The 27,406-nt window shown below is 42.3% G+C and overlaps 1 protein-coding gene across 2 annotated transcripts in view; it reads right to left on the reverse strand.

Annotated features, from left to right (window-relative positions):
- Positions 1-5,078: 5,078 nt before the first annotated feature.
- Positions 5,079-27,406, reverse strand: part of PTGR2 (prostaglandin reductase 2) — a 31,118-nt gene continuing 8,790 nt past the window's right edge. The window contains exons 2-10 of one of the 2 annotated variants that reach the window (XM_079990977.1): positions 24,029-24,108; positions 20,465-20,583; positions 17,071-17,262; positions 16,791-16,961; positions 15,164-15,373; positions 11,328-11,449; positions 10,385-10,472; positions 9,815-9,854; positions 5,079-9,037 (exon numbers count right to left, since the gene is read on the reverse strand). In XM_079990977.1, coding sequence (XP_079847103.1) covers positions 8,973-9,037; positions 9,815-9,854; positions 10,385-10,472; positions 11,328-11,449; positions 15,164-15,373; positions 16,791-16,961; positions 17,071-17,262; positions 20,465-20,583; positions 24,029-24,065 — 1,044 coding nt within the window. In that variant the 5' untranslated portion in view covers positions 24,066-24,108 and the 3' untranslated portion in view covers positions 5,079-8,972. The remainder of the gene's footprint in view (positions 9,038-9,814; positions 9,855-10,384; positions 10,473-11,327; positions 11,450-15,163; positions 15,374-16,790; positions 16,962-17,070; positions 17,263-20,464; positions 20,584-24,028; positions 24,109-27,406) is intronic. The other variant, XM_079990978.1, reaches the window with a different exon arrangement.

The raw sequence follows: 27,406 nt of genomic DNA on the forward strand, positions 1-27,406 counted from the left end.
TTCTCGTGTCGAATTAATTAATTAACAAATCCCTCCCTTACTTTCAACTTAATTATAATAACACTCATTTTCTTTAACTTAACCATTATTGCTGTTAACCCCTATTTTTCTCATTCAGCATCAATCTGGCATTCACTAATTTTTGAATATTTCTTTAAATAATCTTTAAATTTTGTCCAATCTTCTTCCGCCGTTGCTCTTCCCTGGTCTCGGATTCTGCTCGTCATCTCTGCCAATCCCATATAGTCAATCACTTTCGTCTGCCACTCTTCCACGGTGGGTAGGTCTTGTGTCTTCCAGTACTTTGCGATGAGTATTCTTGCTGCTGTTGTAGCATACATAAAAAAGGTTCTATCCTTCTTTAACACCAATTGGCCGACCATGCCCAGGAGAAAGGCCTCTGGTTTCTTAGGGAAAGTGTACTTAAGTACTTTTTTCAGTTCATTATAGATCAGTTCCCAGAAAGCCTTAATCCTTGGGCACGTCCACCAAAGGTGAAAGAATGTTCCTTCTGTTTCTTTACACTTCCAACATTTATTCTCGGGCAAATGATAGATTTTTGCAAGTTTGACTGGGGTCATGTACCAGCTATAAATCATTTTCATAATATTTTCTCTCAAGGCATTACATGCCATAAATTTCATCCCGGTGGTCCATAACTTTTCCCAGTCGGCAAACATAATGTCATGACCAATGTCCTGCGCCCATTTAATCATTGCAGATTTAACCATTTCATCTTGTGTGTTCTATTTCAACAGCAAATTATACATTCTTGACAAATTCTTAGTACTGGGCTCTAACAATTCAGTTTCTATTTTTGATTTTTCCACCTGGAAGCCAACTTTCCTGTCTAATTTAAAGACTTCCATTATCTGATAGTAATGAAGCCAGTCTCTCACTTTCCCTTTTAACTTGTCAAAACTTTGCAATTTCAATCTGTCTCCCTCTTGCTCCAAAATTTCCCAATATCTCGGCCAATTGACCTCCATATTTAGTTTTTTAACAGCTTTTGCCTCCATTGGCGACAACCACCTTGGAGTTTTACTTTCCAGCAAATCTTTATATCTAATCCAGACATTATATAATGCTTTCCTGACAATATGATTTTTAAAACCCTTGTGAACTTTTACCTTGTCGTACCACAGATATGCATGCCATCCAAAAAAATTGTCAAAACCTTCTAAATCCAAAATGTCAGTATTCTCCAGAAGTAGCCATTCTTTCAACCAGCAGAAAGCTGCTGATTCATAGTACAGTTTAAGGTCTGGCAGGGCAAATCCGCCCCTTTCTTTCACATCAGTTAATATCTTAAATTTTATTCTAGGCTTCTTGCCCTGCCAGACAAATTTAGAAATATCTTTCTGCCATTTCTTGAAACAGTCCATCTTATCCACTATTTGCAATGTTTGGAACAAAAACAACATTCTAGGCAATACATTCATTTTTATAACTGAAATTCGACCCAACAAGGAAAACTTCATATTTGACCAAATTTCTAAGTCTTTTTTACTTCCATCCAGGTTTTCTCGTAATTATCTTTAAATAAGTTCAAATTTTTAGATGTCATATTTATCCCCAAATATTTCACTTTCTTAACCACAGTTAACCCTGTCTCATTCTGAAACTTTTCTTTCTCCAATACTGTTAGATTTTTCTCCAAAACCTTCGTTTTAAACTTGTTTAGTTTAAATCCTGCTACTTGACCAAACTCTTGAATTAATTCTAATACTCTTTTGGTACTAGATTCAGGCTCTTGCAATGTAAGTACTAAGTCATCTGCAAATGCTCTCAACTTATATTGTTTAGCTCCGACCTGTATTCCTTTAACCAACTGGTCCTTTCTAATCATGTTCAGCAAAACCTCTAGGACCGATATAAAAAATAATGGAGAGATTGGGCACCCCTGACGTGTCCCTTTTTCTATAGGAAGTTCTTCTGTAACCACATTGTTTACAATTAGTTTTGCTTTTTGTTCAGAATATATCGCACTTATACCATTTTCAAACCCTTGACCTACCCCCATCCCCCGAAGATTCTTTATCATAAAACTCCACGAAATATTATCAAAAGCTTTCTCAGCGTCCACAAATATCAGAACAGCTTTAGTATTAATGTTCACTTCCAATTTTTCCAAAATATCAACTATGTTCCTTACATTATCTGATAAATGTCTTCTCGGGAGAAAGCCTGCTTGGTCCCTATGTATCTCCTCCATCAAAACTACTTTCAACCTTTTCGCTAAAATGTCAGCAAAAATTTTATAATCCACATTTAATAAGGAGATTGGGCGGTAGTTTTTAAGTTGAGTCTTTTCTGTCTCAGTCTTCGGTATAAGTGTGATGAAAGCCTCTTTCCACGTATCTGGTGCCTTCTTTCCCTCCAAAATTTCGTTACATACACTTCCGGGTCGGCGCCATCGCCGAATGGCGGACTCCCTCCGAGCTCCGGAGGGAGTCGGCAGGGTAGGGGTCGGGTCCTGCCGTGCCGGCGACGCGGGGACCCTCAAAAACCATGGGCGGAGATGCCCATGGACTTGGTGACTCGGCGGGCACCGTTTGCGCCCCCCCGACCCACGAAGGAGCCTTTTTAAAGGCTGCAGAGCGGGTGACGGGGGGGTGTGGTGCTGTGAGTCCAAGGCTTCCCCTGCCCAGCGAAGCCGCATGCCATTCGGCAGAGAGCAACGACTTCTTCTTTGAAAATTTCGGATTTGGACTAAAAGGAACAACCCGTGAGTAAATTGATTGGACTTAAAAGGGAAATTTGATCTTTGAATTTGGAGCGAGCGGGGGGAGTGCAAAAAGGAAGTCTGCCCCCCCCCGTTGCAGATGGCTCAACGCAAGGATTTGACAACTAAGATCGAGAGATGAACTTGTTTACCTGAAAAAAAATTTTAACTTCACGAAGGGAAATTACAATAATTGTGCTGGAGGAGAAGACTGATTTGTGGGAACTAAAGTGCAACCCCCCCCCCCGGGAACCGGGAACGATCCGCTATGAGAGACTGGTGAAGAGACACAGAAACTTTGACAGCTGTCAAAGTAGCTGTCAAAGCAGGAAAATAAAAGAGAACTTTGTTACGATGGCTTTGCTGGTTAGATTTGTTACAATTTGGACATAAATTATTGGAAATAAAGGCAACAAGTTATTTGACTTTTGGGTCTGATTTTGAAAGAAATTAAGTTACCATATTCCCTCTAGAGGGAGGCTGGGACATTGCAACAGTAGCAGCAAGTGGAAAAATACTATGAATTTGAGCAGGATCTGTTATCTCTTGGGAAAGCTGCAAAAACGAAGCATTATTTTGTCTACAGAGGTTTCTATACTAAAGGAGACAATGGATTTATCTATTGAAGAAAGGAAGGGACTTGACGCAAGTTATGTTCCTGAATAACAAAAGCCTCTGTGGAGAACAAGAAGTTTCTGAATTAGAAGGTTTCTGCAGCAGAACAGGAAAAAGCAACCTGAGGAATAAGAGCTGGATCAAATTTGAAGCCGGAGTATTTGGAACATCCAGACTTTAAAAGGACCAAGAAATAGAATTTAAGTTAGACTCTTAAACATAGAGGTCTGGATGGAAGAACAATGACTTTTTCTGAGAGTTCTTTCGAGATTGGACTTTCTGAAATTAAAAGCTATCAAAAGACGGCAAAGTGGAGTTGAGATATAGACGTGGATACACCAGGCTGGCAGTAGACAATGGATGAACTTCGGGGATTGGAACCGGGGAATGGGGGGGGGGGAGATTTGGAATCCAAAGGCTGTAAAATTATATATTATTTCTTTCTTTTCTTTTTTCATGTTTGTTGTTTGAAAATAGGGGAATTCGTGGAAGGGAAATGGGGTCGATCTTAGGGAATTATATAAAATATAAGGAGAAATGGTTCATTAAGATAAATAAGATAAATTAATTTGGAATAAATGGGTTATTTAAAATTACAAATAAGGTTTTAAAATTTGGGGTAAGAATCTGTGGAATCAATTTAAGGGAAATGGAATACAAGAGGGGGAGGGGGGGGAGGTCCGGGAAAGATGCCACTGAAACCAAGTGTAAATCATATCTGTTTTTTCTTTCTTTCTTGCTATCTTTCCTTTTTATTCTGGAAAATTTTTAATAAATATTATTAAAAAAAAAAATTCGTTACATACTTCTTTCAAAGGTTGTATTAACCACTCTTTCAAAATCTTATAGTATTTAGAAGTCAATCCATCCGGTCCTGGAGATTTGCCCAATGCTATATTTTGAATGGCACCTTCTATTTCTTGCTCTATTATTTTCTGATTCAAGATCCTTTTACTTTCCTGAGAAATCTTTTTCAGTCCATTTTTCTCCAAAAACTGTTCTATATCTATATCTCTCTGAGGACCTTGTTTATACAATTGTTTAAAATATTTCTGGAAGCAATCCCTAATTTCTGTTGGTTTATAAATGTTCTTTCCATCCACTTCTAAATTTGTAACCGTATTCAATTTTTGTCTCTTTTTTATTTGCCAAGCCAGCAGTTTACCACATTTATCAGCCGATTCAAAGGTCTTCTGTCTCATTTGCTTGATTTTCCACTCTATTTCTTTTCACTTGAATTGTTAAGTGGTGAAGCTGTGAACTGCAGGTCTGTGTAGATGCTATCTCTGCAGCCTGGACAACTGAATGTGGAGGCTTGGAGCTGCCCCTAATTTATTTCCGAACTGCGGCATAATAGGGTGATCAGTTACACAAAGCTGTAAAGGGATCCGTAATGTCTTTCCCAGGAGCTGTTTCCTTATTACATTTGTAATTTTGTTTTGAATTGCTGTCACCTTCATGTTGAATGAAGTTCTCAAATGGAATATTGTAATGGAATACAATTGCTTCTACTTTTCGTTTATATCTGGTGCATAATACCTGTGTTTATATAAGGTGCTCTGGAAGCACACACTGTTATGGATTTGGCCAGAACAATCATATTACTTATATACCCATATATTGTATTGACCACAGTCTAAAGCACTTTTTTGTTTTTGTTTTGGTTTGGTTTTCTTCACCTTCTGCACTTTTACTTCCCCACTGAAATTTTAAATGATTTTTTATTTTTTTAAAAAAGAAAGGAAGATGCGAGCTAGAGTCTAGAAGCAAAGCTTCAGGCTGGGAAGCGAGATAGTCAGAGGGATATTTGATTTCTGTTTTAATCCAAGGCTGCTGCTATGGGGAAGTAAAGCCCTCTTGGGGTGTTCATGCTGTGAACCCCTCCATCATAGGCTCAGGTTGTAAATAAACCATATATCATAAAGACACCACAGTCTCTGCTGTGCCTCATTCCAAAAGGAAACACGAACTTCTCGGTGAGCTCCTAGAACGTGCAACAATATGAACAATTTCTTCATGCTGCCACAGCTTTTATTTGGATATTTAGTGACAAAGCCAGATCTAGACACAACCTGATTCTTTAAGGACAGCATGTCGCCATCTAGAATAGACTGAACTCCACTTCCCTGAGCAAATGCATCACTTATCCGTAGCACCTCTGTCTTGCTAACACTAAGTTTGTGTGTTGGCCCTGATCCAGCTCATCACTGATTTTGCACTTCTGCTACGTCACTTTAACAAGCTGAGAATGAAAACTAGAGTTAGAGGTCATCTGCATGCTAGTGACCCTTCAAACCAAATCACTGAATGACCTCTTCAAGCAGCTTCCTATTGAAGTTAAAAAGCCCTGGGAGTTGCTATATTGGGGGGGGGGGGGATTAATCCTGTGAACACTGACGGAATCTTAATGCATGCTCACTTTGAGGAGTACATGAAATCGTGAATTAAGTGGTATTTCGTACGCAATTTTGAAATAATGCAAACTTCATACACCCCTGCTCTCCACACATGTACATACAGCACACTAGACATGCAGTCTCAATTCATATATAAACACTCATACATATGTTCTTTTGGCACATTTCCAGCCCTCCAGGAGTGGGGTAAGAGTAGCTGGAAATTGCACCTTTTATTTTGTACAGATCAGTCTATGCAAAACATCCCTCTGGTTGCCCTTTATAAAGCATCTTTCTCAAAATAAAACAGAGCATTCAGACACGTGTCACCTCCAGTCGCAGTGCTAAGCACCACCGTTCTGCCCCTCCCTTGCTTTCTCTTTAAGAGTAAATGACAGCTCCCCTCCCATAGCTCTGGAATGAGGTTAGGGGGGAAATGCTGCCTTTTATCTCTTAGCTCTCTGCTGAGATTAGAAATATAATATCAGTCTTGACTGCTCCATCAAAATCCACTCTTATGAGGCAGTCAGAGGGATGTTTTATCTCCTGAGCAGAAGATAAAGCACTTTGTCTGCTCTTTAAAGATCACACTACAGAACAGACAGAGTTTTTATCACCCGATCAAAGCAGGAGATAAAGCTGCAGGGGAGGCTTGGCTGGTTTGAGTCAGGCTCCCCTCGCTATAAGCAAATATCAATGTGTGTTATTTAGTTCTTCCCCTATTACTCAAATGGTTGTTTAGGCTGCCACTACTATAGTATTGGGCACTGGTGTTCCTGCAAAAGGCCTCAAGAGTAAGAATCCTTTCAAAAATCCACAATGCACAAAAAGGCTGTTTGCTCTTCTTACTGAGTTTGTTTGTAGTGGCTCAGCCTCTCCCTTAAATGTTTCCATATTCCACTGGATGCCAAGAGTAGACACCCATCCGCCATATGTTCTGAACAGAGGAGAGGTACACAGGTGTGGCAGCAGCTAAGGTAAGTAGCTCTTTCCCGTTGGTGGGGGAGGAATGCCTTCACCATATGGGGACACTGACTTCCCCCCCTTGTCTTTTTGCATGTGGCAGCCATTTTGTGCTATGCCCCTACAGCACATTCTCAAAATTCCCATTCTGCCTACTGCCCCCCCCCCCCACCAAGTGGGCAACCTCTGAAAGTTGTCTTGTTTTCGAAGATGATATCAACAGTTATTTTATTACAATTTATTATGTTAGTTGATTTCTACCAAAAAAAGTCCCAAAACAATGCAAGACAACGTTGAAAAGCAGAAAATTTAAAACCACAATAAAAATTCCTAACAAGCTCATCCAGGAATACACCAAGAAAGGTAAGTCCTATCCCACCGAAAGATGAGCCCCATAGTAGAGACTAAACTGCACAGCTGTATTCCTGTTACATTTATATATACTTTGGCACAGTATTAATACCCATAGAAAGAACCTAAAGGTAAAGGTAAAGGTAAAGGTACCCCTGACCATTAGGATGACTCTGGGGTTGCATGCTCATCTCGCTCTATAGGCGGAGGGAGCCGGTGTTTGTCTGTAGACAGCTTCCAGGTCATGTGGCCAGCATGACTAAGCCACTTCTGGCAAAACCAGAGCAGCGCACGGAAATGCCGTTTACCTTCCCGCTGGAGCAGTACCTATTTATCTACTTGCACTTTGACGTGCTTTCGAACTGCTAGGTTGGCAGGAGCAGGGACTGAACAACGGGAGCTCACCCTGTCGCGGGGATTTGAACTGCCAACCTTCTGATCGACAAGCCCTAGGCTCTGTGGTTTAGACCACAGCGCCACCCGCATCCTAAGGCGTATTAAACCCATTCTTGGAGTTGAAAGTAATGGCTTCTGTTTGCCAGTTTTCTTTTGAATATAAGAGAGATCTATCTCACAGGAAAAACATGGGCTTCCTTCGGTATGATCAGGCACAGAGTCATCATGTACCAGCTACCAATTCCAGTTCAGAAATGGTGTCATTCATTCAGATGCATGAATTTAGGGTTACGTAGTAGTGTACTCCAATAATGCTGTAACAGATCTAGTGGGATAGGAGAGCTGAAAATAATGTCAACATATTTCACATCTGGCGGAATCAGGTATACACTTCCAGACTTAATGCTAAATACATTTCTTCTGGTAAATGAGCCACCATAGACGCAAGAGAGTTGTGAAAATTGTGTCCTGGACTTTTTAGACTCATCTACCTATGTACTATCTGAAACCAAAGGGGAGCATTGATTGTCAGATGTGAATTCCCCCCCCCCCCCAGCTCTCCTATCCCATTAATCAGCTCCTTCAGAATTTCATCACTGAGCAAGTAGATGAACATATACCTTAATTGCCGTGCTGGTAATTAACATTTGTGTAGCTCTTGTGTGTTCAAAGCATTTCATATATAAAATCTCATTAGTCTTACAACAAACCTGTAAGCTAAGTCAGTATTATTATCCTTCACATTGTAGATGGGGACAGGTGAAGCTGAGCTTACCTATGCTTACCTAGCAAGATCATGACAGTTCAAGATTCAAACCAGGCACCCCCCAAATTCATTGCATTAGCTATAATACTACACAACTCTTATGCTCCTAGCCACACACTTTCCTCTATCTTTAACCCCAATACATACAATGTGATAATAAAATTTGTGCTGTGGCTTGTTCTTACAAAATTTGATTTCTTTTGTTGCATACAATAAATGATATGTATACTCTAGTTTGGGCAAGGTTATGAAGAACTGAAGGAATCAGGTTACTGTACCTAGAAGGACACTTGATCACATTAATCAAGAAGCCATTAGAACTTTTTTTAAAAAACAGCTTTAACAGCTTTAGTATCAGAAGCATTTATCTTTGTCCTCTCACATCTAGTAGCAACCGAGGTATACTATAACAGTGTGGCACAATTATTGCTAAATAGTAGTATTCAGACACTTGAGATTCAAGGGCAGCACAGATAATATTCTTACTTTTACAAAATTCCTGTCTTAAGGCAATGTGTACAGAAATACACATGGAACATCAGATAAGGGGACCTGGAATCAAAACTTGGACTTGCCTTCTGTTAGTGTCACAACAGTTGAGATAAGAATGTCAGCTATTAAATGAGAATACGAAACTAGAAATCTGTTTCTGGTTATGCAACGGGAGAACCTATCCAAGGAGATTTTCATGCCAAACTTTTGCAAATAAAAGATGCTTTTTCTTCATAGTTGACACTCAGGAAACAGTACGATGACTTATTTACTCAGAAACAAGCACTATTTGTTTCCCAATGTTGCCCCCGCTCATCATAGACTGGAAAGCAGCTACAATAAAACAAAAATAATTAGTAAAAGAACATTGTTCCTTTAAAAAAAAAGAATCATTTCTTACTGGACTTAAATGTACTTGGTTTCTTTAATACCAAAACAAATCATAATGCAAAGATCAGTTTTGTGCCTGTAAAATGATTTTTCTTCTGACAATTTTTGTAAGGTTAAGCAGTAATGCATTGTTAAAAAGGAACAATGGCTACCTGAGACTTTTGCTGCCCAACTATTTAACACAGTTAATAGATTTTATTCCTGTATAGATTTATAGTCAAATGCTTTTAAACTGAAGTAAATTCAGTTTAAATCAAACTCCTAAACTGTGTAAGGGATAAAGTTAGCATCCCATAGCTTTATTGTTCATAGGAAGCCATATTTATAATGCCTACACTCAGGGCTGTTTTTTTAAGGGGGCACTCACAGGAACTCAGTTCCGCCACATTCTAAGAGAGTGAGGGAGATGTTCATGGTGAGTTCTAGCACTTTAATTTCTAGAAAAATAGCACTGCTGATAGGGGCCCTCATGCAGCCAACTCCAATCCTCACTTGCCAGTTTACCCAATGGCCAGGAATGATGGGATATGTAGTCCAATATCCTCTGTAGGGTTGGGGGTGGGGAAAGGTTGAAGAACATGCTTTACAACACATGTTACCAGATCTTTTCAACTGGAGCTGGAAAGCCTGGGGCTGTCTACCTGCTCTCCCACTAGACTATAGTTCATCCCTGCCCGGTACTTAAGGACAGGTGACTGTGAAGAACAAATAATACCTTACCTCCAATGTTTTCTAAGCCTTTTACTACAGTCTCTTTAGCCTGTAAAAGTAGAAAATAAGAAAGTATAAGGTGTTTGTTTTCTACTCTGGTTTTGTTTCCTAAAAGCAAACAGTTTTCAACTCACTGGGGAATAATAATAAAAATATCAAAAGAAGTTAGTTTTACCTCATCTAATTCACTAGAGTCAAAGATGAGGAACCTTTTTTGCTCTGGGGGGTCAGATCTTCAGCCAGCCCCAACCCAGCCAGCCAATCCGCTTGCCAGTTACACGATTGACAGGGGGGTTGCCCCACCAACCTTTCAAAACCCCATTTGCAGGGTTACCAAGCTTTGAACCCCAATGCTTTGCAAGCCACTCCATATTGTTCCTTTTGAGCTCTCATTTTGGAAGCTGAAAGCAGTCTAGAATATTAATTTTTTGTTTCTCTAAAAAAGCTTCTATGCTCATTGGATGAAATAGGATATTCGAGGCACTATACAATGACCAGGACAAATGAGAAAAGCTGGTTTTCATGATTAAAAGCCAAAGCTGCAACCCATATGCAATTACCTTCAGATCTGTGTCATACCTTCAGTTTTCCCTCTTTGATCCATTGGCAGAGCTGTATAATACTAGGTGCAAATTTCTCCACATAGTTCAGAACTAGAAATCTTTCCCTATGAAACAGGAGAATGGGTGTTTCATTCATTAGGTAGTGATGTTAGCTGAAAACATTCCAGAAGGCTCGTTTTAGATTTAATTCTGCATGCAAGAGGGGATTACTACAGCAGTTACCAATTTAAAGCAGTAATTAGATTTTCTAGCCCAACATATCCATCTTTTGCAGAAACAACAGTATAGATGAACCCTAAATTGCCGTGGCACAACAATTCCACTTTAAAACAGCAATTGTTTGCAATTAGGAAAGTGACAGGGAAACCCTAGGCAAGCCTGTTCCAAAGAAAGTATCACTGAGTTCAGTGGGGATTATTCCCAAGTAAGTGTGCATCCTCAGCCTACCAAACATCTGACAATATTAAGCAATATTGCAAAAGAAAACATTTCCCTACTTCACATACATTTATCCAATGAGCAGTTTATTAGCTGCACATTTGTCCATGTGCTTCAAGCACTAGGCGGATTTCCCTCAAGAGTGAATGGAAGCTTTTCTTCCCAGCTTGTTTTCTGTCAAGTGGCTTCCTCACTGATGGTAAGCAACATGGATATTGGTTTCAGTAAATATCTGATTGATCTCTATTTTCAAATAAACTTTTAGGGGACAACTTTCCATAAAGGTACTGCAATGCAAAGATCTAGTAAGTCTGTCCTTAGGACAAAAATTAATATGGCCTTTTAAACTGTGGGGTTGTTGCTCTTGTTTGTTACTGGGTTGTGTATTTTTGTGTTTTGATATTGTAAACTTCCTTATGATCCTCAGATACAGAGAGGTATAGAAATTTAATAAATGATAATGATAATTAATAATAATGTGTTCAGCCCAGAAGGTGGCTAGGCCAACGAAGGAGAAATACCTTGTGATATTTCGCACTTTCCTTATTTCTTCTATTGCAGGAGGCAGAGGAGGGGGGTAAGGTACATCCTTGTTGTACTGGGAGATCTGGCCACATAAAATGATATGGCTATTTGGAGTCATCTGTTGGAGACAAAATGAGAGTACTTTACTGCCTTGCCATAAAGACTAAGCTGTAAGCAGACATAAAGTACCGTACATTCTGTTTCCATTGCTCTGTTCCTCGAGGAGGGATCTAGGGCTGCATTGTTGAGTGCTTGATTTCCTTCAAGGAATAAGATCTGCCCCAGATTCTGCGAGCAGCAGTTGGTGGAAACAGAAAAGGGTGACATCTCAGCTACTGTGATAAAAGGACAAGGAAGTGGAAGTATCATGGAGCTCTAAAGGTGCCTCCTACAGACTGTCACTATTTCGTGGGAGGAATTCAAACACATATCAGAAGTCCAAATTTGCACAATTAAAGTTGATTAAAATTGGGTAATCCATACTGTGTTTAATGTGGATAGTAAGATTCCTGGACCTCCATTAATTCTCCCTTTTCCATACGATGTTTTCCTCCAAATCATCACCTTCCTACACTTTCTCCTTCCTCAATCTGGATTTTCTTATACCAGATATATGCTGAAAAGGAGAGGGTATGAGAAGATCCACATTGAAGGAGCGGAATGTATGGGAAGGTCGTGATTTAGAAGAAAACATCATATGGGCGAAGGAGAATTAATGGAGGTACAGGGGCCTACTATTTACATTAAACAACAGTATACAGTGGTACCTCGGGTTACATACGCTTCAGGTTATAGACGCTTCAGGTTACAGACTCCGCTAACCCAGAAATAGTACCTCGGGTTAAGAACTTTGCTTCAGGATGAGAACAGAAATCGTGCTCCAACGGCACGGCAGCAGCGGGAGGCCCCATTAGCTAAAGTGGTGCTTCAGGTTAAGAACAGTTTCAGGTTAAGAATGGACCTCCGGAACGAATTAAGTTCTTAACCCGAGGCACCACTGTAGGTGAACCCTAAATTGCAGTGGCACAGCAAATCCACTTTAAAACAGCAACTGTTTGCAATTAGGAAAGTGACAGGGAAATGCACTGAAAAGTAAAAGATGAACAAATAATTAATGGGAAGACATGACTGTAAACAGGACGCAGGTGGCGCTGTGGGTAAAAGCCTCAGTGCCTAGGGCTTGCTGATCGAAAGGTCGGTGGTTCGAATCCCTGCGGCGGGGTGCGCTCCCGTCGTTTGGTCCCAGCGCCTGCCAACCTAGCAGTTCGAAAGCACCCCCGGGTGCAAGTAGATAAATAGGGACCGCTTACTAGCGGGAAGGTAAACGGCGTTTCCGTGTGCGGCTCTGGCTTGCCAGAGCAGCGATGTCGCGCTGGCCACGTGACCCGGAAGTGTCTCCGGACAGCGCTGGCCCCTGGCCTCTTGAGTGAGATGGGCGCACCAACCCCAGAGTCTGGCAAGACTGGCCCGTACGGGCAGGGGTACCTTTACCTTTACCTTTATGACTGTAAACATTATGCATGCAACGAGGATGAATGCTCATTGTCATATAACTGTCCCATTAACAAATAAGAAATAATGCTCAATAAAGACATGCCCTTCAGACTGGCGGGCCTTTTTGTGGGTGTATGTTGACACAATAGCAGTGCATTGATGGTAGTTTATACTGGTCCGTCCATACACCATTCTACTTAAATAGTTGTTCTGCAATGCTTCCCAAGTGTTACTGAATTGTTGCTATCTGGAGGGGCAACTTTGCACAACAAAGGTGGGGCAGCCCGCACTCCCCCCACCAGCAAACCAGAACTGTCTGGTGGAGAAATGTGTTTGCCACTACCAATATTCTCATATTCAACTGGCTTCTGAGAGACCCCAGTATGCAGTCTGAAAAAAAACTTGCTAAATGGCAACTGTTAAAATGTTTAAATGTTGTTAATTGGTTTACCCATGCCAATTAAGAGAACAGCCCAAAGATACAGTGTGTGTTTACTATGCACTATGAATCAGAGCTGAAGAACATTCAGTTCATCTGGCCTACATGCTGCTACAACAACCAGAAATATAGTCTTTTCATGTACTCTTTTATATGAAAAACAAGAGTAAATATATGTCAACATACCCTCCATCTCAGTCAATGGTGCATTACAGGGGAACAAATTTAACTTGTCACCATGCCAAGCAACATGAACAATAGCAGTGAAATAGAGAAAGCTTTCTCCCATCCAGCTGAAATGTGTCACAAGAACACTTTACACCAGGAGCAAGGAACTGGATCAGGATGGCAGGCCAGATTATCATCTCTCTCACCTCCCACAGACCACATTTGGCAGGTGAGAAGGTTGTCTCAAATGATAACAACCTGTCTAGAAGTCCACAGCAAGGGTGGCCAAGTCAGGCTCGAAGGTAAAGAGTTCTTACAACACTCTTTTTGCTCCATGTCTTACCTTGGATGGCAGTGGCACCTGGGGTCTAGAGCCCGGTTGAGCATTTAAAAATGTACATATGAAAGGAATTGCTCCTTCTGATAGCTATACTTTTGTAAAGCTTCAAGTTTGCAATCCTATATGCACCTACATGGGAGTCAATCACATTGAACTTAATGGGGATCACTTCTGAGGAGACATACAAAGGGTTGCACTGTGGATGTCAGTACTGGCATTCTGAATTGACTCCGGAGCAGGGAGCTAGTTTAACTCTTAAAGATGGAATGTGCTCTAGATCTATGGCTGCTTCATTCAGGTGTGCACAGCTGAACAGAAGGGCAGCACACAGCCTCCAATTAATTCAACAAAAAATAAATTTAAAACGGAAGATTCAGAAAGGCTCTTGGCCACTTTTACAGTGCAATCCTTTTACTTACACCTAAGTCACATTGCCCTGAATGGAACTCACAAGTAAGCGTGCATAGGATTGCAGCGTCCATTTAGAAAAAAAAGTCTAGTGGAAACTGCACAGTGGGGTGAGGCGAACTGTGTAATCTCCAGAGACCAAAGTACAAGCCAGTGCAATAACTGGAAATATCTCCTTCCCTGCCCCAGAACCACTAAACTCCCAGCGCAACTGTTCTTTTTAAAACTCTTTATATGTTGTGGCCCTGTAGCTGTCTTTGGACATTTGCCTGAACAGGCAAGGCTTAAAAGTTTGTAGAGGGAAAGGGAGGCACACAGAAGTTCCACCTTCAATGTCTGCACAGGTGGGAGCTCCTCTCAGGCCTTTGCATGCTGAGTGTGAAGGTCTAAAGGGACTTCTAGTTGCACTCAACCAAAGATCCTTAGAAGCTGTTGTGTGATTGGGAATCCAGATGGAGCAGGGCTCCCAGTCACTTGGGAGACTTCTAGGCACATTCAGCCAGGCCTGTGCGGAGCTTGTCTGAGGCCCAGGGGAGGAATCTTGTTGGAATAAAGTTATAAACACAAACAAAAAAGCAGCCATCCCCAGTGGGGGCCCCCAACCAACTTAACCCTCCAACGCCTGGGGCAAGTGTACTCAGCTGCTCGCTCCCACCTGCATTCAGCTAAACAGATGCAAAAACCTCCTTTAAGCCATTTAAGTCAGCATGCAAAAGTCTGCGTTGAGCACATGTGTGTGGGGGGGGAGATCATGGGCAGAGGCTTGTATATGCACTACCTGCCCCTGTCTATGTACTTTTAACCTCTTTAAATGCCTAATGCATGAGAAGCCTCGCAAAACTCCTAGCAGCATACCTGGCCAAAGTTATCGTGATAATCTTGTCTTTCATCGGTCAGGCAGATTTACAGTAAAATTCTACCAGTTTGCATGAAGTCCGGAGTAATTAATGGGAAGGCACAAAATGGGTAACACGCACACTCACTTGACTGATCACTGTATCACTGATGTCTCCACCAACATTGTCAAAGTACACATCCACTCCCGCTGGGCAGAGCTCGTGCAGCCGTTGTGCCACATCCTCTTTCTTATAGTTGATAGCCGCATCAAACCCCATTTCTGACACCAGAATGGAGCATTTTTCGTCGGTGCCACAGATACCAACCACTCTGGAACAGCCCTCCAGGGAACCTATCTTTGGAAGCATCAAAACCACAATCACCGCAGTTCATCAACTTCTAGCACTATGCAACAATTTGTCATGCATCATGATGATTATTTCAAAAAGAAATCTGTAACAAAATAACCAGGGTACAGTGGAATCACAAGAGTGAGGGTCTGAAGTCAGTGCATAAGAGATTATCCACAAAATTGGTTCCAATTCACTCCACTTGGGATTGCAGATAATTTGTTTTGGTGCTTTGGGATGAATGAGTGGATCGATGATCGATGAATGATGTCACTTTCTGCTACTCCTTTTACCATGTCCACTACTTCCTCAATGGTTTCATATCTCTTCTGGCACTGCTTGCAACTATTTCCTATGCACGGAGGATTTCCTCCACCTGTTGATCCCTCAGGTATCCACAAAATCAGAAAAACTGCAGAAGCAAATGGACAATTGCCTGACTTTGTGCTTTTATGTGCTTCTTGGGTGAGGAAAGTTTTTTTAAAACAACAACAACACGTGCATGTGTCTGTGGGCATGCCCTCTTGGAACTTAATCAGCATAATAGAATCAACAAATCAGAAGAGGGGAGAAGCACAACAGAAAGGGCCATGTGGTATGAATAGAAAAGACCAAAGTTGCTGTAGACTACTTCAATCTAATTCAAATGTGGAACGGGGGAGTGGATTAACAGCTAACTAATTATGAAATGTGGACAGGCCTGTATCTCGTGCAGCAGACTCACAGCCACAGTGATTTGCTTGAAAAAAAGCTGCTACAATCACAAAAATCACACCACCAAATGTGTCCACTTGGAGGTGCTGGTTCATACAGCCAGCAGGTCTATGAAATGCCAACTATATCATGAGTCTGTGGCCTTACACACATCCCTGGCCATCTCTCCTGGGCCAATGCTTCTCAGCCTTGGCCCCCTCTACGCAAAACTGATTTAATCAAAGGCGCCCTCGATTTCACCTGCTATCCCCACCAAGGTGAAAGCTCAGCCAGCTTCTGGTGAGTGATTGATTATAAGTGGTTTTCAGAGGGGTGTTGAGGAGATGAAGGAGATTTGTATATGTTGGTTGATCCAAATCTTATGCTTGTTTGTTGTTGTTGTTGTTGTTGTTGTGACGTTGGAGTCACTACAGCACTATTCCATCCTTCACCACTGGGGTAACGTGAGAAGTCTGGAACCACAAGGAGGAGCCCTACTGTAGCTCTTCCGCACACCAGTACCAACTCCATTTCCCGAGGGTGGACATTGGCATGGGAAGGAGCCTCAGCATCCCCACTACATGGTCCATGGTTTCTCATCTGGTGGCTCCCACATCACTGGCATAACACGAACACAATTACATCTGCAGCTAATACACTTTACCTCAAAATATGCGAAAAAGCAAAAATCTCCTCTTAAGATGCAAATACTAGTCTTAAACCAGCTTACCTGCCCAGCCAATGAACCACAGGCGCCAGCAGCCCCACTGACCACCATAGTTTGATTGGCACCTGGAGACACATGTCCTTTCTCCCTTATGCCTAGCAAAGATGTCAGCCCAGTCAAGCCAGCTGCACCCAGAAAATGGGAAAGATGACCGTCTACAAGCTGTGGATCAATCTGAACAGAGACAAGTTGTTTAAAAGGCATAGGCCCCAGTGTTATAGCACCCTCACCCCCTGAATTAAATGGAACAATCAGCTGCCTTTCCTCTATGCAAGAACTCTACCTTCTCAAGCTGCTTCCCATCTAGAATGGCCTTCGTCTGCCAGGGCCAGTTGAAGGAAGTTACAAAGTCTCCTGCAGCAAAACGGGCATCTTTGCTTTCCTCCACCAAACCAATTCCCCCGCCATCAGTGACTTCGGACAACTTCCAGGACTGGAGGTACTCAGAACCAGAGTTTTCATTCATACGACATCGCTGAAAGACAAAATGTTTGCCATGAGATAATCCTTTAAAATACAACCATGTATAGTTATTCTGAACATCTCTTAACATTACCAACAACTAAAACCCTGTCTTATCTTTGGAGCTTTTTGCTTCTATCTTTATCCATTCCTCCTCACAACAGGGTCTTTTAATTTTTCCTGTATTAACAGCATGGCAATGCACAGTAACACTGAAGGAAATCCTATTCAGTTCCGCTTGAATAAAGGGCTATGCTATTATTATTTTCATCAGCGTTCAAAACTCCCATTGTTCTAAGCGCGTTTTGTGACAGGGAATTTAATTAGCACGAGCAGTTTCTGAGCTCTGGGTGCAATACTGTGCCTAAAATTTCAGATTAAAACTGCAGAGTGGAAGGAAAGGAGGACCTTTTTCTGCCTCCCCACTTCCAGCCACTCTCTGAAGACTGGAGAAGAGACCCTCTTAAGAATATTAGGGTGAGCGGGCAGGGGAAGCATGGCTTTGTTTTTTGCAGTCTTCAGATGAGGATCAGACCATGTGAAAAATGAACATAAGATTTTAGCTGCAGTTCATTCACTTTCAGCTTTGTATTCTGGTTATAAAAAAGCACGCCTAGACATTCCCTTGTTGCACCCATAACCTAGGATTAAAGTGTCATTTAGCTCCTAGCTTTCATATCTCAATTTTTAATACTGATTATCATCTATTTATTTATTTGCTGCCTTCTTCCCTGACAGGGACTTCCGGAAAAAGTAAGAACAGCTAAAACCAAGAGGAAAAAAACCAATCGTTTTATTCACTGAGTAGGAAAATACCGTATTTTTCGCTCTATAACACGCACCCGACCATAACACGCACGTAGTTTTTAGAGGAGGAAAACAAGAAAAAAAATATTCTAAACGAAACAGTGGATGTATGATTTTTGTGGTTCATGCTGTGGCCACAGACATGTGATCTGACAGTGAGTTTGGAGTAGCCCAATGCAAAAATCCTGAGGATCCATGTGGATCCATGCTTTGTAACCACGTTTTAAGTGGGAAGGGAAGGAAAAGTACTCAAGGGACAAGGAGCACGTGTGGGGTATGTGGAGAAGGATGGTGCTAATAATGCAGAAGAGGGGTTTAAGGGGAGAAGGAACACACGTGGGGTGGGTGAAGAAGGATGCTGCTAATAATGCAGAAGAGGGGTTTAAGGGGAGAAGGAGCACACATGGGGTGGGTGGAGAAGGATGCTGCTAATAATGAAGAAGAGGGGTTTAAGGGGAGAAGGAGCACACATGGGGTGGGTGGAGAAGGATGCTGCTAATAATGAAGAAGAGGGGGAGAAGGCTCCTCTCCTCTCCCACTTTGCTCCTTTAAAGAAGCAGGTTCTCTGTCCCTCTCTCCTCCCCACTCAGTGGCTCTTCTCCCGCTTTGCTGTTTCAAAGCGAGCCACAGAGGAGGGAAGGAAGGGGAACCATGGATCCTCTGCTCACGACTGCAGGAGATCCCCCCCGCCACCCGTACAGACATTTCCCCTTACTTTCTAGGAGGAAAAAAGTGAGAGTTATGGTGCAAAAAATACAGTAATTGGCACTATTGTACCCTGAGTATCTATCTACAACATCTGTACATCTAGCAACCTTGTGCTCAGACTCTCACTTGTAACAGAATAAGGGAAGGTCCATAGTTCTATGGTACAGCATCTGTCAACTTGGCATGGAGAAAGTCTCAAGAATCCCCAGGTAGGACTGGGAACATCCCCAGTCTGAAACCTTAGCGAGCTCCTGCCAGCCAGTGCACACAGTGCGGAGCCAGACAGAACAATGGCCTGGTTCCGTATAAGGCAGATTCCTATCCTCCTAGACTGGAATGTCGGTAGTTCTAGAGCAGACAATCCTTACCATTTATTAATGACCTTCCTTTACCAGCTTTTGTCGGTAAACAAATTAGAACCTGTGAGCTTGTGAAATATTCCCTGTTCCCTTACTCAGAATATTATGGAATAAGGTTACTAAGGGCCAAACTAGACACAATATTGGTCACATCTTTAGTTCTTGTATAGACCTTTCTAAAATGAAAATAAATAGACAGCACAGAGTGAGGACAATTGAGGGGCAGGAACTTTGCAACCACCACATCCTGATTGAAGGCGAGGAACAAAGAGGCTACACTGGCACTAATAGGAGCTTCCCCCCCCCAATTGAAAACAGCAGGCTCAGAAGCCCTTATGCCACAATACTTCCCCTGCTTTTTGTTGCAATAAGCCAGGGGTATAGAACCTGTGGTTCTTAAGATGTTGCTTGGACTTCCAGCTCCCATCAGCCCCAGCCAACCTGGACAACAGCCCTGGGTTGACAGGAGCTGGAGTCCAACAACATCTGAAGGGGAGCATGTTCCCTAGCCCCGCAATAGCCTAAACACAGCTACTTCTCTGAACCCATGCCTCCCCACTCACCCTTGTTCTGGGCCCTGTTCTGAGGTAAACCGGTAATTCTATATTTGTGATGTAGAGCAGTGAAGGAATCTTAAGAGAACTGGAAGCACTCAAGCAGGCTTCAAAGAAAAGCTATCTAGCTATGAACAACACTTGGGAGATCACATGGTTGGCTCATACATGTAACACTATGGGATGTCCACATTCTCATGACAGAAGCAGAGTAAGATCCTGATATTCCTCTCTCTCTCTCTCTCTCTCTCTCTCACACACACACACACACACACACAGAGCAGTTATGTTAGGGTCTGGATATATGGTGTCCAGACGTATGGTAACCCATGACAGAAGTGTAGATTTTGGTGAATTTCCTTAAGAATAGCTCAAAATTTTTTTTTTAAGATTTTACCAAAAAAAAAAAAATCTCAACAACTTTGCCAAGCTTTTGTGTCCAGATTTTCACTTTTAGAGATATGGGAACCCTATGTTATGTTACTTTCAGTCCTGACTACTGTGATCACCTAACTGTCTTAAACATTCAGGCAATTTATACGGGCCACAACAAGGAAAAAAGACAAGTATGTGTATACATATCTTGCACATGCATGCTCAGGACCTCAGTTCATAGCTATCTACGCTGGCCAAAAGACCCCCAAATCGAAACTGTACATAAGCCAATATTGGACCGAGATATGAATAATTTTGATCACATTAAATGCTACAGCTGGCAAACTGAGCTTCTGTGAGCTCCAAATTTTATTGCATGCTTATCACATAACCACCTGCCACACATACTTACCATATAAGGGTCAACAGACAGATAAAGTGTACGAACTTTGACTTGACCCTCGGCAATTTTATCGGGTAGGGTAGCTTCCTCCATACAAAAGTTTCCTGCAACGGGCTCTCCATTGACACCTAGAATGGGTTAGGTTACAAGCTGAATGGCAAAATTTCTCTCTTGGCCAGATGCTCACCCTCCTCAAGCGTTCCAGCAACTGGGTAAGCACCAGGGGAAAGCAGGATTATATTTCTAACTTCAGACAGCAAGCAGGCACCTTTCCATGCATGGGGCAGGATGGGAATGAGGGAAAAGCCCAGTAAGCTTGTTCCCTGTCCCTCACATATTGGTTTAGGCCAGGGGTCTGCAACCTTTAAGCCAAAAAGAGCCACTTGGACCCGTTTCCAAAGAAAAAAAAACTGGGAGCCGCAAAACTCGTCATTATAAAAATAACTTTTTTGTCACTTTTTTATTATTTCTGTTTGACCCCTCAGAATTACTCCTCCTCATAGAAATAAACGTTAAATTAACAAGTTACCTTTTTGTGTGTGTGTGTTCTTCACTCCCCTTCAAAACAGTGACCAGCGTATATGCCCCCTTTCAATGCAGTGACCAGTGTACATGCCCCTTACAATGTAGCGGGCGGGCGGGAAGGTGATGTCGGGACGGTGCGTGACTAACGCACGCACCTGCCCCATGCGATGTCACAGCCAGTACAGCGCCCGCCACAGTGGGGAGTGTCGGGGCGCACAATGCGCCTCCTCCCCTCGCTAGTATCCGCCCCGGAGCCGTGGCAAAGGTGTAAAAGAGCCACATGCGGCTCCGGAGCCGCGGGTTGCAGACCCCTGGTTTAGGCAGTTGTCAGAACAGCTGAGGAGGGCTGCTGGAGCAGCTAAATCAGGGTTTTAAATCTACACCTGAGCTCAGATGACTCAAAACAAACCAATAACTGAACTCCAGTAAACTTTATTGCCTCATCCTGTGAACTCCTCCCCCAGGCATCTCCCTATCAGTTCCTCCCTGCCTCCTTATGTTTCAACCCTGTGACTTCCCTTCCTCCTAGTATATTTCTCCATCTTGCCGCTATTCCTGCCTGCCCTGCTTGCTTCCTTCAGGCAGTCCTCTATTATTTCTAAAACTTGTGAAATGAGTGTGATACATATGCCAGGAACAGATTTGAGGGGGCCCTGAGCCCTCTGAGGTCCTCTCCAAGTACCCCTCTCCTGGCAGTACCAGAGAGCTGACTGGGTGAGCAGTGAGAAGGATTAGAGCAGGGGTCAGCAAACTTACCGCGCCTCGGGCCGGTGTCTCCAGCACCAATCGGGCCAGAGGGCAGGGGAGCGCGTGCCCATACACGTGCACCCACGCTATTTCCGGCGCACTTCCAGGTCAGAGGAGCACCAGAAATAGCTTGTGTGCATGTGCACGGGCCTCCTCCGACCCGGATGTGCACCAGAAATAATGCCTGTGCATGCGCAAATAACACTTGTGCATGCACACAAGTTATTTCCAGTGCTCCTCCGACCTGGAAGTGGGCAGCCGCACAGCGCAGCGCTGGTAAGAGCGGGCAGCGGCGGCGGCGGTTGCTGTGGGCTGGATAAATGAGTCCCTCAGGCCTTATCCGACCCGCGGGCCTTAGTTTGGGGACCCCTGGATTAGAGGAGCAGGAGGTGCCCCAAAAGTGCACCACAGCTGCCAAGTACTCCTCTTAGCTTTACCCACAATCCACTGTGCAGAAGTACTGCACCAGCCCAGATAGCTGCAGTCACTGCTATCTTTATTCCCCCACAAAATTTCTCTGGGCCTTGAGGCACTGGGAAAAGAAACATGGTAACTGTAGCCACCTGTGTTTTCCTCTCAGCATTGAGGCCTACTTAAAAAAATAAATAAATGACAATGAAGATCCATCTGAGCCAGCATCAGCTGTAGTCGGCCCTCCTGGGCCCCCAGCACCCGCCTGCCATTGCTGTCTGCTGACTCCAGGCCTGACAAAGCATATTTAGCTCAATGATATTCTGACTATGATTACATGAGTTTCAGCAGGTACCGTCTGTTTCAGCTTTCAAATCGCCCACTGCAAACTTTTCTATTCCGTCAGACTTGTGCAGGCAATTAAGAATGCCTATTTCCTCAATATTTCCACTTCTTCTGAAGAAGTGTGCATGCACACGAAAGCTCATACCAAGAACTAACTTAGTTGGTCTTTAAGGTGCTACTGGAAGGAATTTTTTTATTTCCTCAATAGTTAGCCGATTCCTGATTTTCGTGCATGGTTTTTAATCATATATGGTTTTATGTGTAATTGTTGTAAAGCCCTCTGATTTTTTCTTTTCTTTAAATGAACAGTGTTATAGAATTTTTTTAAAATAAATAAATAAATACCATAAATGATAACAAGCTCTGAAAAAAACTCTGGGACTTATCTGAATTAGATACAGGATTTTGGGAGCTTGGGGACTACTTAAACGTATCTTTCCAACATGCCAGCGACATAAATGGAAAAAGTTGGGGAAAGATAATGAAAACTTAAGAGCAAGGATGTCCAGCTGCTTAATAAAACTGAGAGGAAATAGAAATGAACAACTGGCTAGAAGTATATATGCAGCCATCTTAGATGCCATTCATCAATTACTTCTTCGTAGGGATAGGCCAATTTACCAATTTCAGATTCTCTATCATTTTTCAAATCTTAACTTTTAATTTTTCATTTTTATTTCATTTTATTTATTTATTAGATTTATAAACATGTTTTATCTTCCAAGGATCTCAAGGTGGTGTACAATCATTCTCTTCCTCCCCATTTTCCAATATTCAGTTCTCCACATTTTGAAATCAGCTTATGATTTTTGTTTTGAAAGTCCTCATGAAAATTCATTAGCATTTTAGTGATAATTTATACTAATTTACACATTTTTATATGCAGGTTTAGCCTATTATACATATTTTTACAAATCAAGTTTTCCTACCATGCATTTTGCATGTTATTTTGATGGATATGTGTATTTTTATGCGTGCTTTACCCTAGTATGTGCACTTTTGTACGTGTTTTTGTGCATGTGAATTGTACAATTTGGAGACCTGCAGATTTCAGAGGATGACGGTGGTTTCAGTTTACATATCCTTTCAGAAAGCATTAATTAAGCAGGTTTGCCTTTAAAGGTGGACTGAACTGGATTTCTTTCCCACCCCTAGTTACTGGTACTAAATTGTTCCCTATTGCTATTGGTATGAATCACTAATGCATGTGCAGCTCTTGCTACTTACAACATATGGGCTTAAGTTCACACCACGCTTTGTAGGATGATACTATTCTTAGTAAGCCTATTGCTTACACTGTTGCATTCTTACAACAACAGCAAAGGTAATTTTCAAAAACACTTCTGGTATAAAAAGAATGCCTGCTGTGAATGCCTCTCTGAAGATTTTACATAAGCCGTTAAAAGGTTTCACCACAGGCTTTTTAGCACGACTGTCAAAAGCTTTCTGCAGAAATCTGGCTGGTAGTTGCATTTTTCCTGCCTGGCTTCCACATTATGCAAGCGCACCAAACTCATTATCGTTCTCCGACAAGTAGAAACATACCAGGGCGTGAGCTCAACACAACTCTTTGTATAATCATCAGTCCTCTTGCCAAAATCCTGCACAGGTGGAAGTAGGTTTCACTGCAAAGCAAAAGATATTCAACACAGATAAGGTTACAAGACTTCTGTTTTAGGGTAATAAACGAGAGGACTTTGGTTGTGTTCACACATAACACTAGACCATGGTTTCTTTTAACCATGGTCTCCTCAGCAAATCATGAGTTGTCTCACAGAGAAGCAAACAAGCTATGGCTTGTTCCACCAAGGCTTGTTTTGTTTTCCAGCTGCCCTTGCCTTGTGCTTTTGTAACTTGGCAAGCATTTAGTTAAACAAGACTGTTGAGTGCAGATAAAACACCACATCATCATCCAATCATGCTAAGGTTCATAATCCAAAAATAAGGCACAGCTTCATATCATAGTTTGTAGACAGAAAATAAGCCATGGTGAGTCTGTTGGGCAGGTTTTGGATGATCAAACAAACCACACTTGGGCTAGACAAACCATGGCTTAGAGTTGTGGGTTAACCAAGCCAACGCAAGAAGTCAAAGAGAGGGATTAGATTTATCACTTTGGACATTAATTGGCTTCCCACAGACACAGAAAATACAAACAACTAAGCGTCTATCCGAGTTTTAGGTACGAAAATCCAGCAAAGTGCTGTGCTTTCTTCTCGGCCTCTAGGACTTGCAAGTATGTTGATGGGAAACAATGTTAGCAGGCACAGAAGGTGAAGAACAGATTGCAAAAGCATGGTGTAAAGAACAAAGTGGGAAAGAGCTAGGCTTGCTAAAATATGCAAGAACCATGCAAACAAAAGCCATTTTAAAAATAACTTTAATATAAACACTAGCACTTTGTCTTAATATGCTTCAGAAACTGTTCTGGCAATGGGCAGGAACCCAAGGCTCAGCCGCTGAAAAGCATTTGCAACCTGGTTTTTCTATGCAGCTGGATATCAATGGGTATTAAGTCAAAGCTTCTGCCAAGGGCAATGCATTTTCCAGCATCAACACCAGAGAAGAGCCCATGTTGGTTAGTGGATCTTCAAGTACAAAAGCCGCAGTCCTAAACAGACTTAAAAGGTAAAGGGACCCCTGACCATTAGGTCCAGTCATGGCCGACTCTGGGGTTGCAGCGCTCATCTTGCTTTATTGGCCAAGGGAGCCGGCGTACAGCTTCTGGGTCATGTGGCCAGCACGACTAAGCCACTTCTGGCGAACCAGAGCAGCACACAGAAACGCCATTTACCTTCCCGCCAGAGTGGTACCTATTTATCTACTTGCACTTTTGAACTGCTAGGTGGGCAGGAGCTGGGACCGAGCAACAGGAGCTCACCCCGTTGCGGGGATTCGAACTGCCAACCTTCTGCTCGGCAAGTCCTAGTCTCTGTGGTTTAACCCACAGCACCTGACTTAATTACAAGTAAATCCATAATAATAATAATAATAATAATAATAAACCATTAACATAACTAACCATAACAACATAAATACGATTGAGGAACTGTACCTACAAACTCTTACTAATGGCATGGTTTTATCATCATCAGAGATACTGCACCATTAACAGCACAATCCTTTCCTGTGAACTATGCTGAATTGAAGAAGGTAAACGTCTTCTTGCTGTTAAATTATGGATCTGGATGGGTTTAACTAGCAATCATGTTCCTGGTAGAAGAAAGATCACACCCACCCTAATTCCCATGACATTCATGCTATTTTATTATATTTATTAGAAGACCTGTCATTTTGGGGAAACAATGGCGCTGCTGAAATCTTCAGTTTTTAAATTGGAATGTCTGTATAGCTGCACAACATGTACATCCTTCCAAATGTTTGCAGTCCTTAGCTGCTTGAAAGAGGAGTAGAGGTGACTGTGAAGTCAAATATCACATTAGTGATACAAAGTGTCATGAAGCGTTTAGACCACATAACCTTTGAAAGTAATATGTTGTTATGTAAAGATTGGGCACTCACCTTTGGATTATGCAAGCTCTATTTTTGCAGATACATAATGCTAAAATTAGAACACCATGGCATACACACTACCCATTATGTTAGGGCTGCCATATTTATAAAAGTAAAAACCAGACTTAGGGTTGCCATATCTCCAGAAGTGAAAATCAGGACAGAGTTGTTGAGCTTTTGGGGGCATATTTGGGACATTTTTGGCTCAATTTTACCACCGGACATTGGCCCGATTTCAGAAATGATCCAGGATGCCATTTCCAGGGGCAAATTCCAGAACACATCCTGGAAAATCAAGATATATGGCAGTCGTACATTATGTTGAAACACCTGCCCATTTGTAATAGCAGTTTTCACAATTCTAATAACAGTTGCACATTAAGATATGCTGGACTGAGCAACAGGTAGTATGTACATTACACTTAAGTACACTTTAGAATCAAATGCAAAAGACAAACTCTGCTGATATTGAAAGAAGAATGGTGAATTATCAAGGCAAACTGAGATTTTACTTTGTGGACAGCATTAGCAAATAATTACACTATTTATAGAAGGTCTTCATATGTTTTTGAATGCATTTTTAAAGCTGACATTTTATTCCATTGAGCATTCAGTCATCACATTACAACAGATGCACACTTATTTCAGAGCAGGAGGTGGACAAAATAATTATAATGCAACATGGGAGTGGGATTAAAAAATACAGGGATGGAATTCAAGGATCACAGAGGGGAAATCCTCTCATCTTCATGAATGTCCTACAGAGTAAGACAGTGTTTGATCAGATCTTAGCTTAATGTTGAGATACAGTGGTACCTCGGGTTACATACGCTTCAGGTTACATACGCTTCTGGTTACAGACTCCACTAACCCAGAAATAGTACCTCGGGTTAAGAACTTTGCTTCAGGATAAGAACAGAAATCGTGGACTTCCGGAGGCGGCGCGAACGGCAATGGCTGCCCTTTCCTAGCTGGGGAAGGGAAGCTCCACCGAAAAAGGGTCTCCCGCTGCGGCGAAGCGGGGACCCATTCTGGAAAACCACAGGCAGCAGAAGCCTGTGGTCTTGGGATCCGGCGGGCGCCAGGAGCAGCCCCCAAAACGTTGAAGGAACCCCGTAAGGGGCTCCGGATCGCGGAGGGGGTTGCGGCGCTGTGGATCGTTCCGCAATCGGCGGAGTGAAGCCGCGTTGCTGCTGCCGGTGAGCGCTGACCTTTCTTCCTAAACTACAGATTCGGAAAACAACAACCCGTGAGTAAATGGACTTTACAAAGTTTTGGGACTTAAAGTACTTAAAGTACTCAATTTGGCTGAAAGCGGAGTGACGAAAAATAGGAAGTCCGTCTTCCGCTGTCATTGAATCTTTAAGCAAAGAGCCGGAGGAGTGGAGGCAAAGAGTGAACTTTTAATCT

The sequence above is a fragment of the Podarcis cretensis genome (assembly GCF_951804945.1).
Source record: "Podarcis cretensis genome assembly, chromosome: 1".
In the NCBI taxonomy this organism is placed as follows: Eukaryota; Metazoa; Chordata; class Lepidosauria; order Squamata; family Lacertidae; genus Podarcis; species Podarcis cretensis.